The sequence below is a fragment of the Centropristis striata genome, chromosome 2, assembly GCF_030273125.1.
Source record: "Centropristis striata isolate RG_2023a ecotype Rhode Island chromosome 2, C.striata_1.0, whole genome shotgun sequence".
Classification (NCBI taxonomy): domain Eukaryota; kingdom Metazoa; phylum Chordata; class Actinopteri; order Perciformes; family Serranidae; genus Centropristis; species Centropristis striata.
Genome location: NC_081518.1, coordinates 21313413 through 21329402, shown reverse-complemented (window position 1 = coordinate 21329402; position 15990 = coordinate 21313413). Strand labels below are relative to the sequence as shown.

Below are 15990 nucleotides of genomic sequence, written 5' to 3'. Positions count from 1 at the left end.
GTTTCTTCCGTGGTCATTTTTCGGTCGACTACTCCTCCCAGAGTTTTGGTCGCACATACACAAAAAAGGTATCAAACCGACCAGCTCGCCCATGACAAGTGTGCTATGACTTTTATAAGGGTTTCGACATACGGTTTTCAAATTATTGGGCAAAAACACGTCAAAAAATCCCCCCAATGTAACCCTATGGAGAGTCTAGAGTGGGGAAGTCATCAAACAGAGTGTAGAGGGAGAGAAAGAATTGTCAAAAAATAAATTTGAAAACTGCGCTCCAGGCCGCAAATTTCACTCTACAGAAATAATTTATACATAGAAACGTAGGAAAATTTGTCCTCTCACTCACAATCCTCTGGTAAAGCTGTCAGAGTTATAGTTTTGGCGCAGGACGCACAGATGCTCAAACAAAATGCACCAACTGCCGCATCGGCTCCCATATTAAAAATGAAGGAAGATTTCTCAAAAAAAAAATTTAACAGTTTTTTAAAATCGCTCTAACAAAGCTATTTTTTCATCTTTCTTAAAAAAAAACATATGTAGATGTTGAGGAAGAACTCAGGACGCTCAAAGTGAAGTCGGATCAATGATAGGTATTATGGTTTTGCCAAAAATGCTTTCTGTTCGAGGCCAGAATTTTCAGTTTGTCCACCTCTGTCTACAGAACTGTCTCCAACAGCAGTTAATTTCAGTTGATTGCTCTGCTCTTATTGGTCGACTCAACCTGGCCACGTGGTTGCTTAGCTACCAAAGCCTCCCCCCTCCCCCCTCCCCTCCTCCAACACAGACATTCTAACTGATAACTGTCAGTTTACTCTAAGTGAACAGACCTAATAACTTGACCATACATTGTCCAATCTTCCTCAAACTTGCCAAGCATGATGATGGTTCATCACTGACCACTTACACATAACAATATTTCATAAATTCCCGCCCTTTTTGATTAGCCACGCCCCCTTTCATAACTAATGAACCGTTTGTCCTAGAAACTTGTATAAGGTGTCAGATTACTCGGCATGAAGTCCCTGTTTAACTGGTGGTTGATAACCCCGCCCCTTTTGATAAGCCACGCCCCCTTTCATAACTAATGAACCGTTTCTCCTAGATACTTGTATGAGGTGTCTGTGAACTCAGGACAGAGTCCCTTTTTAACTGCTGATTCAAGCCACGCCCCCTTTGAGTGACCACGCCCCCTTTTACTAACTTGTGAACCGTTTGTCCTACAGACTTGTATGAGGTGTCTGTGAACTCAGGACAGAGTCCCAGTTTGACTGTTGATTTGAGCCACGAGAATGATGGGCCAGAGGCAAGCACACAATCAAAATTTCTTTAGAAATTTTCTAGTTTTTATTATTTTTAATCTTCCGTTTCTTCCGTGTCATTTTTCGGTCGACTACTCCTCCCAGAGTTTTGGTCGCACATACACAAAAAAGGTATCAAATCGACCGGCTCGCCCATGACAAGTGTGCTATGACTTTTCTAAGGGTTTCGACATACGGTTTTCAAATTATTGGGCAAAAACACGTCAAAAAATCCCCCCAATGTAACCCTATGGAGAGTCTAGAGTGGGGAAGTCATCAAACAGAGTGTAGAGGGAGAGAAAGAATTGTCAAAAAATAAATTTGAAAACTGCGCTCCAGGCCGCAAATTTCACTCTACAGAAATAATTTATACATAGAAACGTAGGAAAATTTGTCCTCTCACTCACAATCCTCTGGTAAAGCTGTCAGAGTTATAGTTTGGGCGCAGGACGCACAGATGCTCAAACAAAATGCACCAACTGCCGCATCGGCTCCCATATTAAAAATGAAGGAAGATTTCTCAAAAAAAAATTTAACAGTTTTTTAAAATCGCTCTAACAAAGCTATTTTTTCATTTTTCTTAAAAAAAAACATATGGAGATGTTCAGGAAGAACTCAGGACGCTCAAAGTAAAGTCGGATCAATGATAGGTATTATGGTTTTGCCGAAAATGCTTTCTGTTCGAGGCCAGAATTTCAAGTTTGTCGACCTCTGTCTGCTCACTTTGACGGAATTGTCTCCATCGTCTGTTAATTTCAGTTGATTGCTCTGCTCTGATTGGTCGACTCCACCTGGCCACGTGGTTGCTTAGCTACCAAAGCCTCCCCCCCTCCTCCAACACAGACATTCTAACTGATAACTGTCAGTTTACTCTAAGTAAACAGACATGGCTTTCTTCATAAAACACGAGACCTTATAACTTGACCATACATTGTCCAATCTGCCTCAAACTTGTCATGCATGATGATGGTTCATCACTTTTCAGTTCTTCATAACAATAATTCATAAATTCCTGCCCTTTTTATTAGCCACGCCCCCTTTTACTAACTAATGAACCGTTTGTCCTAGAAACTTGTATAAGATGTCCTATTACTCAGCATAGAGTCCCTGTTTAACTGGTGATTGATAACCCCGCCCCTTTTGATAAGCCACGCCCATTTTACTAACTAGTGAACCGTTTGTCCTAGAGACTTGTATGAGGTGTGAGTGTACTCAGCAGAAAGTCCCTGTTTAATCCCTGCCCCTTTTGATAAGCCACGAGAGTCACGGTCCAGAGGCAAGCACACAATCAAAATTTCTTTAGGAATTTTCTAGTTCTTATTCTTACGTTTCTTCCGTGTCATTTTTCGGTCGACTACTCCTCCCAGAGTTTTGGCCGCACATACACAAAAAAGGTATCAAACCGACCGGCTCGCCCATGACAAGTGTGCTATGACTTTTATAAGGGTTTCGACAAACGGTTTTCAAATTATTGGGAAAAAACATGTCAAAAAATCCCCCCAATGTAACCCTATGGAGAGTCTAGAGTGGGGAAGTCATCAAACAGAGTGTAGAGGGAGAGAAAGAATTGTCAAAAAATAAATTTGAAAACTGCGCTCCAGGCCGCAAATTTCACTCTACAGAAATAATTTATACATAGAAACGTAGGAAAATTTGTCCTCTCACTCACAATCCTCTGGTAAAGCTGTCAGAGTTATAGTTTGGGCGCAGGACGCACAGATGCTCAAACAAAATGCACCAACTGCCGCATCGGCTCCCATATTAAAAATGAAGGAAGATTTCTCCAAAAAAAAATTTAACATTTTTTTAAAATCGCTCTAACAAAGCTATTTTTTCATTTTTCTTAAAAAAAAACATATGGAGATGTTCAGGAAGAACTCAGGACGCTCAAAGTGAAGTCGGATCAATGATAGGTATTATGGTTTTGCCGAAAATGCTTTCTGTTCGAGGCCAGAATTTTCAGTTTGTCGACCTCTGTCTGCTCACTTTGGAACTGTCTCCATCGTCAGTTAATTTCAGTTGATTGCTCTGCTCTGATTGGTCGACTCCACCTGGCCACGTGGTTGCTTAGCTACCAAAGCCTCCCCCCGCCCCCCTCCCTCCTCCAACACAGACATTCTAATTGATAACTGTCAGTTTACTCTAAGTAAACAGACATGGTGTTTCTTCATAAAACATGAGACCTTATAACTTGACCATACATTGTCCAATCTTCCTCAAACTTGCCAAGCATGGTGATGGTTCATCACTGACCACTTATACAGAACAATGTTTCATAAATTCCCGCCCTTTTTGATTAGCCACGCCCCCTTTCATAACTAATGAACCGTTTCTCCTAGATACTTGTAGGAGGTGTCTGTGAACTCAGGAAAGAGTCCCTGTTTAACTGCTGATTCAAGCCACGCCTCCTTTGAGTGACCACGCCCCCTTTTACTAACTTGTGAACCGTTTGTCCTACAGACTTGTATGAGGTGTCTGTGAACTCAGGACAGAGTCCCTATTTGACTGTTGATTTGAGCCACGAGAATGATGGTCGAGAGGCAAGCACACAATCAAAATTTCTTTAGAAATTTTCTAGTTAGTCATGCTGCTTTGTTTATGATCATTTGCTGTGCACAGTTAGCGACGGCGAAAACCATACGTCACCTCCAGAGTCTCTAAATCGCCCTGGGGGCTAACTTGTTGTGAAGACATGCAGAGTGAGCGGACATTTGAGAGGGTGTGGCATGAGACTTTCCCGGTGGTAGTCGGCGATACGGTCCGTGCGTGCGCTCTCCCACGTGTCAACCTTACTGGGGATTTCCACCTGGAGCGGAACGGCTCCGCCGCGGGTTTGCTCCGTCCTCTGCCCGGCGTCAGTTCCCACCAGGCGCGTAACGGCAGCGTAGCGAGCCAGCCGTATACACGCGTGATAACGAGAACACGCGATAATCCTGAACGTACGGGAGACCCTGAGATCCCGTGATAAACTGTATAAGGTAAACAACAACAACAAACAGCTTACTTTGCTTCTCTGACGTTTACGATCTGTTGATCTCTCCTTATAGAAAGAATATGTAATGTCATAAATGATTGTATGATGTTCCATTCAACAATCCGACTCTTGTCGTCCATGTCTCCCACCCATTGATTGATTAATTGATTGCTGATCTGGTGCCCGCGGTCAAGACCTAATGTTGATGTGAATAAGTTTTAGGCTGCATTAACTGCGTATTGTTTTATTTTGAAAGGAGCAAAATTTCTGACAGGATTCTGTATTTTGAACTCGTTAACAATGTCATGTCAATGCAAGAATGTCAGTTTTCCAGTTATGCAGTATTTGTTTTGGCGGAGGATTTTTTTCTGCTTCAAGCCCTGGACGCTGAACCCATACAAAATATAACAGGATAATCAAGATGACGCTAATTTGAAGTCCATTTCAGAAATTAAACATACAGTGTGAACTGTTATACAATTACTTATATTAGTGTGATTTATAAACTAACTCAGACTTAAAAATATAAGTCTGACAATTTTTCATTGACATGTGTAACTATGATCAATACTTAGTGAAATAATAAAATCAGGAAAAAAAGAAGTCGGCAGTTTTAAGATATTTTGCTGAACTTAAAATGTGGTATTTATTTAATTCAGTTTGTTCAAAGTAGAATTTGTTCGCATGGTGTATTGTATTTTGGGGATTTAATTATATTATATTGCTTTGTTTTTCAGCATTGCCTTATACTTTATATTATATGTTAAATTTTTATCAAAATTGTGCTGTTAAAAGTGGAAATAAACTAATCTTTGCTGGGCTGTTTCACCCTCTTTGGGAGTCTCTACTGTAAATCAATCAGACAGATTATCAGATCAACAAGAAATGTTGCTGTTAAAGTGTTTTTTGTTTATTTTTAATTGATCACCATAAACAAACTTCACTGCCATTGGGTTAGAAAGAAATCTCCAAAGATCGATGTTTCAAAATATGGACAAATGAAGCCAAAACAGCTTGGTACCAGTATATAGATATGTGTTTTATTGTCTGCAATTTGTAAAAAGCTTCTCAAAGCCATCACCATTGAATCAGGCAGCTTTCTGTGAAGAAAAAGGAAGTCCTCTGAGGCCGGGATGACTCGACAAAAGGTTTTGACCACAGTGACTTCCAGTTATCTGTGGAGTAATCATTTGTTGTGTCACACTGTAGTTGTGAAACGATGGCAAGTGATTTATTGACGTGACTCGTTAAATATTTGACCTGCGTCCTGCTGACCCAAACAGCTGTCAGCCCTCATCAGCAGCCAGATAGAACAGGCACAGCGATTGTCTTTTAACCTGCTCAGTCAGGCCTTTTTATTTCTATTATTAGACCTGAGCCAACTCATCATATATGCAAGAGTGCAGCTTATTAACAGTTGGCCTTAAGATATTTTGGGGTGAATCCCCATAGTGCTGCACAGCAATAAATGGATAACATAAAAGCACAATCAAAAAGAGATGGAGTAAAAAATAGATCAATAAAATACAATAAGAAGATGAAATAAATTAAATTATCATAATAATATGTTCCATTTCTCACAACTAAATTTTCATAATATTTAAAAAATACCTTTAATGATAAAAAAAAATTAAAATAAAATAAAAACACAGACTAATTCTTAGGGAATCTGCAAGTGGTGGTGATGATAAGAAATTAAAATGCTAATAAAAAATCATAAATGAGAATCATATTTAAAAAGATCAAATTAAATAATCATATTTTAAATAATAATGAATTTATGTGTTTATCAGCTTTTTAACACAGCTTGCAAAGCTTTAAAATAACATAAAAATAGATCAAATATGAATAAAATAAAAGAATGAAACCATGTTCAGAGTGCCTACAGAGAACAAAAATAACAAATCAGGAGTGAGGATAAATTGGTTTATTCGTGACTACAATGCCAATATAATTCAGTGTTTTAAGGATATTGTTTATTATGAAGTTTTACAACTGGTTGTCCATTTTGTCCAGTAAACATTATTCCTGCTGAGCCAAAAAGAAACAAACTCAACAAAAGATATTCTGACTATTAAAGACCAAAGGAGCCAGAATGTATGCCATTTAATTTAACATTTAAACAATAAAACTAAAATGAGCTGCAATTGAGCTGACTTAGCTGATAATTGTTTATGTATAAATCACATGATCAGTCATATGGATGCTGCTGATCATGGTTCCAACTTTCGGCTCACTTTCCCTTTATTTCAAAATAAGAGCATGCAAGATGACTTCATGCATGATTTACAAATTAGGCCTCAAACTGCTGTCTAAAGAAATGAATCAGCTGGAGGAGAATTAATAGGATTATTTTATCCTGACAGCAGTATATTAGCCTGATTTGGTTAAGCCACATTTAAATAACAGAGCCCTGCTCAGATTGAGCCACGATGGATTATTGTAATCTCTTCCTGAAAACAAGATCAGCTCCAAGATTACGTGTTCTCGCTCATTTATTCATTTACTGGAACTGGCCAGTGAATTTTAACAAGCTTTCAACATGCAGATGGTTGTTTTTGTTACTATAAACTTGCTCTTTTCCTTGATTCTTTGTGTCCAGGCCCAGTATTACGGTGAGATCGGCCTGGGGACTCCTCCTCAGCCCTTCACTGTGGTGTTTGACACCGGCTCCTCCAACCTGTGGGTGCCCTCCGTTCACTGCTCCCTCTTAGATATCGCATGCTGTAAGTCCTACTGCAGTCATCATAAACACAGGTCAACTGTTAAGTAACATTTGTGTAGTTTAAGGGCCGGTTTACATGACAATGCTCTTCTCACTTTTATTTCCATGAAGAGGTGAGCGTCTTTAGGGGGAAATCTGCATTCATGTGGTGATGCAAAAGTTCAAAATTCAACATTTTCTTTATCGTCCAAAAAAATCCCATAAAGACGTTACTGAAAATAGGACAAAATGGCTACAGTGACCAGCCGTTCTGGAGAATTTAGACTTTAATTAAACCTTTTTTTGTGTCTTTCGTGCTCAAAAAATGATCTTTAATTGCTGTTTGAGGGGGAAAAAAACAACCAATTCCAATGACGACAACAACTTGGACTTTAGTAAACTTAATTGGGCTTCTCTTTTGTTATTATTTATTTTTAATTTTTTTACAATTTTGGAACATTTTATAGACTGAACATCACCAGATGGATGATAAAAAATAATGAAAAATAAAACCACCTTCCAGATTGGAATTCTTAAATGTCAACTGTTGTGTTTTCATCTGGGGTTATAAACACAAAAGTGTCTCTGATCAGCTCACACTTGCTCTCGTCACTATGCATTTACCTAACATCCATGTGCAGTCCAGGCAAACGGCAACAAACATGGCGGACTTTTTCCATCAGTCAGACATTCAAGTTGCTCTAGCAGCTCTGATAACTATCCAGGGTTCATTTCAGCAGGATTATCACAGATGATAAAACAGAACAGAAAAGGCGCATTAACCACCTAGGGAAATTTTTTGATGCACCAATTCGGCAGAGGCGAAAGAGAAGTAAGAGAGAGAGAGAGAGAGAGAGAGGGAGAAGTGTCTTTGATGCTGAGCTTTTGGTGGTGTTGTGTGGCAGAGCTTCACTCTACCATCCAGTGCTGTAGTCAAGGCAAACCGAGACCAAGTCAATAACAGTCCCAGCCGTCTCCGTTAGTGTTTGTTTGCAGAATTTTCAAGTTGGGCTGTTTTTTCTTTTTTTTTTGTAGTTGTTTACAAAAAATCTTTGTGGTGCAAGTAACCAAATTTTATTACAGACAAGTTGGCTGATATCTTTTCACGGCCTCTTGTCCTGTCACTCACATTCTCTTTTGAGCAGGCCATGTGAAGGGAGGCTGGAGGAGTGACAGCCGTTTACGGTGACAACAATTTCAAAATATATATGAGTCATGTTATTGGTTGTACTCAAAGCATTATGATTTATGCGAAATAACGGTAATGATATTCACAAGTAAATCCAAAAATGCACAGTTGTCTTGAAATAAAATCCTGAGTCCGCTTTGTCTGAGACCGAGACAACACCAAGTAAAAATGCAGTCGATTCCGAGACAAGACCAGGACCTTCAAAAAGTGGTCTCAAGACAGGTCTCGAGACCAAGACCGATCTTGAGTACTGTGTCATGTTATCAGGCCCTAAATATAAATGTCTTCATTCTTTTTCTCCTTCTCGCAGTGCTCCACCACAAATATAATTCTGCAAATTCCAACACATACGTGAAGAACGGCACCGCCTTCGCCATCCAGTATGGAAGCGGCAGTTTGTCGGGCTACCTCAGCCAGGACACGTGCACAGTAAGCTCCTCATCACTCCTCACTGGAAACTAGTGGAGTTTCACCTGACTAACCCTTCCTTTTACTTGTTCTAGATTGGAGACATATCGGTGGAGAAGCAGGTGTTCGGTGAAGCCATCAAGCAGCCCGGCGTCACCTTCATCGCAGCCAAGTTTGACGGGATCCTTGGCATGGCGTACCCACGCATCTCTGTCGACGGCGTGGCTCCAGTCTTTGACAACATCATGAGCCAGAAGAAGGTGGAGCAGAACGTCTTCTCCTTCTACCTGAACAGGTGAGGAAATCAAACGGCTGTAGCGTTTCATTGACTTTTATTCAGTCTTATATCTGCTCCTGCTGCTGAGTTTTGCTTTAATCAGGCCTGTTTTCCTGTAGGATGTGCAGTACTTGCGATTAAGAGAACCTGTAACCCAGGTCTTCCCTAAACTGAATCTTTAACCTTCATGTAAAGTACAGTGTAAACACAAGGGAGACCTGTCTGATATGCAATATGTCGGCAACTCCTAAAAGTACTCGAAGCTCTCATTTAGTTTCACCTTCAAATCCAAAACTTAGTTTCAGGAACTCGTCTCAGAGCAGAGCTACAATTTACAGATATGCTGTAGTGCTGATATCTAGACATTTTCCATGGTTTTCTTGATAATGAATTTGGTTATCAAGAAAACCATGGAAAATGTCTAGATATCAGCTCTTAAATTAAACTCTTATCAGCTATTTTTGTTATCATTCATTTTGTCAAAAAAAATGTACCTTTACCAGGCATTAAAAGGAACAAGAAACTGCAGAAAAGGGTGGTCTAATAATGTTTTCTATGACTGTATGTTGTTTCTGCGGTGAAGGGGTTTAAAAGCTGCACATGCTGCTGTAAGATACAAAGACAGGAAACACTTTCTGCCTACACACTGGCAGGACTGACCACAGATGTTCATGACCTGGTTAGAACACTTCAATGTTGCTGCCATCATATTGAGAAACTTCCTCCTCCAAATGCATGACAATGTGCAGACGCATCATTCTCAAAAACATCGACTCAACATTCAGAGAACATACTTGTCCTTATCTGGATTTGTAAATTCAATGAATAATTTAAGAAAATCACAAGCACAGAAACCGAAATAATCAGAGTAGGTGGTGAACAAACTGTGACACATTATTCATTAGGATAGCTGCCATAATGCATCAGCATCCAATATTGAACACAAACACGACTCCAAATTAATGCTATATTGTTTAATGCCTGCAAGAGGTTTTAGTTTCTCATCTGTTAATTGGTATTTTAGACAGTAAACAAATGGTAAATACTGTAGAGTAGTCCAAAATTACTGCATGCAAATTGCATAAAAATGACAAATGAAAACCATTCAGAGATTTGCAAGACAGTTAAATAGACAACTATTTGCTGCTTTAGTGGAGTCTTATCTCTGGACATGTTTTATGAGCATGTGAACCCTGGCGACAGCATACAATGCTAAGTAAAAAAATTCAAGACTGCAGGAACTTGTTAAAGAGCTGGTTAGACCAAATTACAAAAAGATATTTTGTTTACTTAAACCATTTTTAAAAATAAAATACTTTCTATGATAATCAGGTTGACGAGTTCAGTGTAACAAGGCCACATCCCCAGTGTTGTGGTAGCAAATATTTCAAAAACTGGTATTTTAAAAACTATATACAGGTGCATCTCAATAAATTAGAATATGATGGAAAAGTCCATTTCCAGTAGTTCAAGTCAAACAGCCCCAACCAAGTATTGAGTCATATAGATGGACATACTGTTCAGAGGCCAACATTTCCATATTAAACATACTTTTTGAAATTGGTCTTTTGTTATATACATTTTTTTTTTGAGACACTGAATTTTAGGTCTTCATTAAATGTAAGCCATAATCATAATAATAAGAAATTAAATAAATTAAGACATGAAATGTTTTATTCTGTACATAATGTGTTATTTCCACTTTTTGAATTTAATTACTGACAAACTTTTCTATGATAGTCTAATTTATTGAGATGCACCTGTAAATATAAAATGAACTATCTGCACGTCTTCACAGGGATTTGAATGAGAAACAACACCGGTCTCCATTTGGGTGAAACGGTACAAACTTTAGTGCAGGGCTTGAAGACCTCCAGCACGGTGCCGGAAATCTGGCTCTGGATTTTTTTGGTGTGTTTTTTTTTTTTTTTTTAAACACACACACCAAAAACCCCTAGTTAGTTAGATCTGGATATGACCGGTATAAGGCAGCATTAGGGTGGATAGCGTACAGCCTGCCGGAGAAGAAGAAGAAGAAGAAGAAGAAGAAGATGTCTCTGACCCTCTGAGACCCTTTAATTGATTGATTGCTGATCTGGTGCCCGCTGTCCAGACTTAATGTTGATGTTAAGTAGTTTTAGTACTGCATAGTTTTATTTTGAAAGGAGCACAATTTTTGACAGGATTTTTTATTTTTATCTCGTTAACGATTTCAGTCAATGCAAGAATGTCAGTTTTTCAGTTATGCATGTTCCTGACCAGTTATTTCTCTGGTCAGGAACCCGGACACGCAGCCCGGCGGTGAGCTGCTGCTCGGAGGAACAGACCCCAAATACTACAGCGGGGAGTTCAACTACGTCAAAGTGACCCGTCAGGCCTACTGGCAGATCCACATGGACGGGTGAGTGCTCCATTATTACACTCCAAAGAGCTTCAAGCTGAAAATAAGTTATTGACTTGCATGGTTGCTTTGGTACATCATGTCCAAACCACCATGATACAGTAGCGGCGTTTCCATCAACTAATTTATCTGGATATTTTGAAGATTTGCATGAAAAAAGCTTGCTGGAAACACATTCGATGAAACTTTCCAAAATGTGCATAGAAGTCTTTATGCTCATTTGAGGTGTTGTTGTTTTTTTGTCTTTGGAAATCTAGTTCTTTCACTTAACAGGAGATGGAAACGCTTTTCTTCTGGTGTAGCAAACATTTAACACACGTGACTGATCAGCTGTTTTTTGCTCTGACATGAAAGAACAATTAGAAGTTGCCAAATTGAATCTAATTCTGGAAAACATATTTTTTTTCACATGGGTGGCCAAAGGTAAATCAGTTGATGGAAACTCACAAATTCACATTTTCTTTAATGCAACATTTCAGAATTCAATAAGACTAATAGAAACATGGCAACTGATGCTGTGATTGTACGTTAATACTGGAACATCTGTAAACTGTGTGTAACAGGATGTCCGTGGGCAGCCAGCTGGCTCTGTGTAAGAGCGGCTGTGAGGCCATTGTGGACAGCGGGACGTCTCTGATCACTGGACCCGCCACTGAGGTCAAGGCCCTGCAGAAGGCCATCGGAGCCACGCCACTCATCCAGGGAGAGGTGAGAGAAACTTAATTTACCTGCTCTGATATAAACTTGCATGCACACTGCAATCGTGCTCTGGAAGAGCAATTCTGATTATATTCAGTATTTTCTTCTAAAAAAAAATCCCATAAAAAGACAAAGAAAAAGAACGGTCTCAATCTCCACCCTAGGCTTTAAGTTTAGGGACCTAACTGATGTCACCTGTTTGATCCCTTACAGCCTCTCACACTGAAAATGATACAAATAGAAATGTAATGGCACTTTTCAGGAACATACAGGTGCATCTCAATACATTAGAATATGATGGAAAAGTCAATTTCCAGTAGTTCAAGTCAAACAGCACCAACCAAGTATTGAGTCATATAGATGGACATACTTTTCAGAGGACAACATTTCCATATTAAACATACTTTTTAAAATTGGTCTTTTGTAATATTTAAATGTTTTGAGACACTAAATTTTAGGTCTTCATTAAATGTAAGCCATAATCATTATAATTAGAAGAAATTAAATAAATTAAGACATGATATGTTTCATTCTGTGTGAAATGGATCGATATGTGTTATTTCATCTTTTTTAATTTAATTACTGACATAAATAAGCTTTTCTGACATTCTAATTTATTGAGATGCACCTGTATGAGTTAACTTGACAATGCAAAAAAAAAATTAGACTCACTTTTTATTCAACAGATGTAGGAAGAATTTTACTTGGTGACACAGTAGGAAAACAAGAAAGTTAGAAGAACAGTTAAGAATGATGAAATGTTTTTTGTCTTTCATGCTAAAAAAAATTGCTGGTTCAGGGGGAAAAACGGGTAATTCTGTTGACAACAACTTGGGCTTCTCGTTTGTTTGTTTTTTTACAATTTTAAAACATTGTGATGGACCGAACGATAAATCCATTAAAGAGAAAATAACCACCAAATTGATGAAAAATAAGAATTTATTGCAGTTATATTAAAGTTTTAATCCACCTTCTTAAGTATGTTGTAATAGGAATGGCAACATTTGTTCCGAGTATAATTTTTATTCATTTTGAATATTTTTTCTTTTTAGTTTTGTGTAATTGGCAGCTTGATTCAAATGTAATTTAAAATAAAGAATGCTTTTTTTTTTTTTTGCCAACCTTCGACAAGACTGTCCTCAGACTGTTGTCTCCGTTTGTTCATTTGTTAAATTTGACCAGCTGTGCATTGAAGATTGATTGTATTGTGTCTATGTTTCAGTACATGGTGAGCTGTGACAAGGTCCCAACGCTGCCCGTCATCACCTTCAACCTCGGCGGCCAGGAGTACTCTCTGACTGGAGAGCAGTACATCCTCAAGGTGAGACTGTGGTGCTGTTGGTTCTCCAGCAGGGGGCGGCAGTGAGTCTACTCCTGCTGCAACAGTACAACACTGTGTGTTGCGTCATGAAAAACTCAAATGCAGCTTTGTTTCACTTGGCAGCGCTGGGAGGAGGCTGGTTTTTTATCATCTTAAGAACATTGCCAAAGTATGACCGTTTTCTCTCTCAAGCAAACTTAATGCTTATCTTTTTATTTTGGCTTTTACTTGAACCATTTAAAATATTTTACAACACCTTCTCTTTTATTTATTTGCTATTATTTATTCATACATATATATATATATATATATATATATATATATATATATATATATATATATATATATATATATATATTTTAAAGTTTTTTTATTTTTTTAAAGTTAGATAAAAAAAGTTGAAAATAAAAAAAATATTTAAAAAGTAAAGCCTGATAAATTTACATATATATATATATATATATATATATATATATATATATATATATATATATATATATATATATATAATACATTTATCAGGCTTTTTAAATATTTTTTTTTATTTTCAACTTTTTTTATCTAACTTTATTACTTATTGTTATTATTATTATTTTACTTGTTTTTATTTTATCTTGCCTTACTTTATTTTTTATCTAATTTATTTCTAAGCTGCCTCCAGTGTTTCCTCACTGCTCCACGTTGAGATGGAGGTTCCTCAGTTTGTGCTTTGTTTATAATGGGATGGAGGGTCAGGGGCGGAGGGTGTTTGCTTGGTTATATGTCTTATTTTTATTTATTTTTTTTATGTGAAGGACTTTGTGTTCCATTTATCTTGTATAAAAAAGTGCTATACCATTAAAGTCTGATTGTTTGTTGTCTGAACATTTCTGCATCTCTCACTCTTATTAAATTCTGCAGGTAACTCAGGCTGGAAAGACCATGTGTCTGAGTGGCTTCATGGGTCTGGACATCCCGCCACCCGCCGGGCCCCTGTGGATCCTGGGAGACGTGTTCATCGGTCAGTACTACACCGTCTTCGACCGGGACAACAACAGAGTGGGCTTCGCCAAGTCCAAGTGAGCACATTGTGCACTAAAGCTACAAAAAAAAAAATCCAGGAGACAACAAATCTGAGCTGCACACGTTTTCTGTTGCTTTGCAATCGAACAATATTTAGCAATAGATTTTGTGTAGAGCCTAAATGCACTGATCTGAGTAATTTGTGAGATTTCCAGCAGAGTGTGAGACAGAGTGGGTTTGAACGGTTGTGTGAGGGGTGTTTGTGATCAGCTGATTGTACCGGTACTGCCCTTTTTAAACATCAAGTGATCTGTTTGGGTTTTTTCAATCAGGGATTTGTTTTAAAGAGAACACTTAATTTGAATTTCAGGAGGAAGTTGTTCCTTTGCTACTGACTTTGACATGTATCTTAATGTGATTGGCCTGAAAAAATAAAATAAAGTTTTTAAAAGTAGCAGTGGTTTGATTCTAACTTTGTTTGTATCTAACTCTTAGGCCGCTTTCAGACTGCCAGCCAAAATCCGATTTTTAGTCCATCCAGTTCCACTGGATGGCTCTTTTGAAGTCTGAAAAGTCACAAATCACATGAAATCCGATTTTTGCGAACCGTATCGAAACCACCTTCGGGAGGTAGTTTCAGATCACATTTGGACAGATTTGTCTCAGTCTGAACCGCTCCAAACACTCAGATCGGTTTTGACTGTCCGTGACGTTACTCTACGCGGCACGCGTAACGCCGGCAGCGCAGAGACGAGGTGTCCACCGGCAGCCACGCCCGACTCATGCGGGCCCGACGGGGGCGTCCATCCGCCTGGTTTCTCCCCTGGTGCGTCTGAGATGTTCTGCACCTCTACTGGACAGTGACAAGGCCAATATACTGCGATGACCTGCCTCCATCGTGTTTGTTGTTGATGTTCTTGTCGCTGTCACAATTACAGTATATGACGTCGTAACGGCGTCAGACGCTCTGATACCGTTACTATAGCAACCTGTCAGGTCAATAATGTGGCCCAGTCCGAACAGAGCCATATCCGATTTGGACACTTGCTAAAAACGGTGTGGACAGTCAGCCCTAAAAATCGGATTTGAGTAGGAATCTGATTTGAATCAGATTCGCCTGCAGTCTAAACGCAGCCTTAGAGCAGACGTGTCCACACTGTTCCACACAGGGCCGTGCTGCTGCAGATTTTCGGTTCCAACCAATCAATAAAACACCTGACTTCACTGATCGGCTGATTAAATGACTCCTGCTTGTTGTGCTTCTGCTTGGTTGGAAGGAAAACCTGCAGTGGCCCTTTCTGGAATATTTTGGACATGCCTGTCTAATGAACCTATACATCAGAAGACTTGGAAAAGACTCCTGAAAAACTATCAGCTCACACCTAAAGACAAGTGTTGAGAGTTTTTAGTCCTAGTCTCACACTGAGATTTTAGACAGACTACATTACATATTTTACACTCCTTGTTTGAGGAGGAGGAGGAGTAACAATGGGGTCAAATGGTGTTATTATTGCGGTATGACCCTGTGATTTCTCTTTCTGCCCTCCTTGTGTTGATGCCAGTAGATGCATGTGAAGGAAAGGTTACTAATGATATTTGTTTATAACGCTGTTTACTACGCTGATATAGAGGCGAACTGGGCTGTTTCGGCTCACACAGCCTGGAGCAACATGTCTGTGTGATCGCTGCATTAAAAGAATACTCCACAGATTTAGTTTTG

At 38.8% G+C, this 15990-nt stretch overlaps 1 protein-coding gene across 1 annotated transcript in view; it reads left to right on the top strand.

The window, feature by feature from the left end:
• The window catches only part of ctsd (cathepsin D), a 44846-nt gene extending 30122 nt beyond the window's left edge, over positions 1-14724 (top strand). Inside the window, exons 3-9 of the mRNA XM_059352640.1 lie at positions 6872-6995; positions 8473-8591; positions 8666-8865; positions 11126-11248; positions 11812-11956; positions 13170-13268; positions 14169-14724. Coding sequence (XP_059208623.1) covers positions 6872-6995; positions 8473-8591; positions 8666-8865; positions 11126-11248; positions 11812-11956; positions 13170-13268; positions 14169-14330 — 972 coding nt within the window. The 3' untranslated portion in view covers positions 14331-14724. The remainder of the gene's footprint in view (positions 1-6871; positions 6996-8472; positions 8592-8665; positions 8866-11125; positions 11249-11811; positions 11957-13169; positions 13269-14168) is intronic.
• The last annotated feature ends 1266 nt before the right edge of the window (positions 14725-15990 follow it).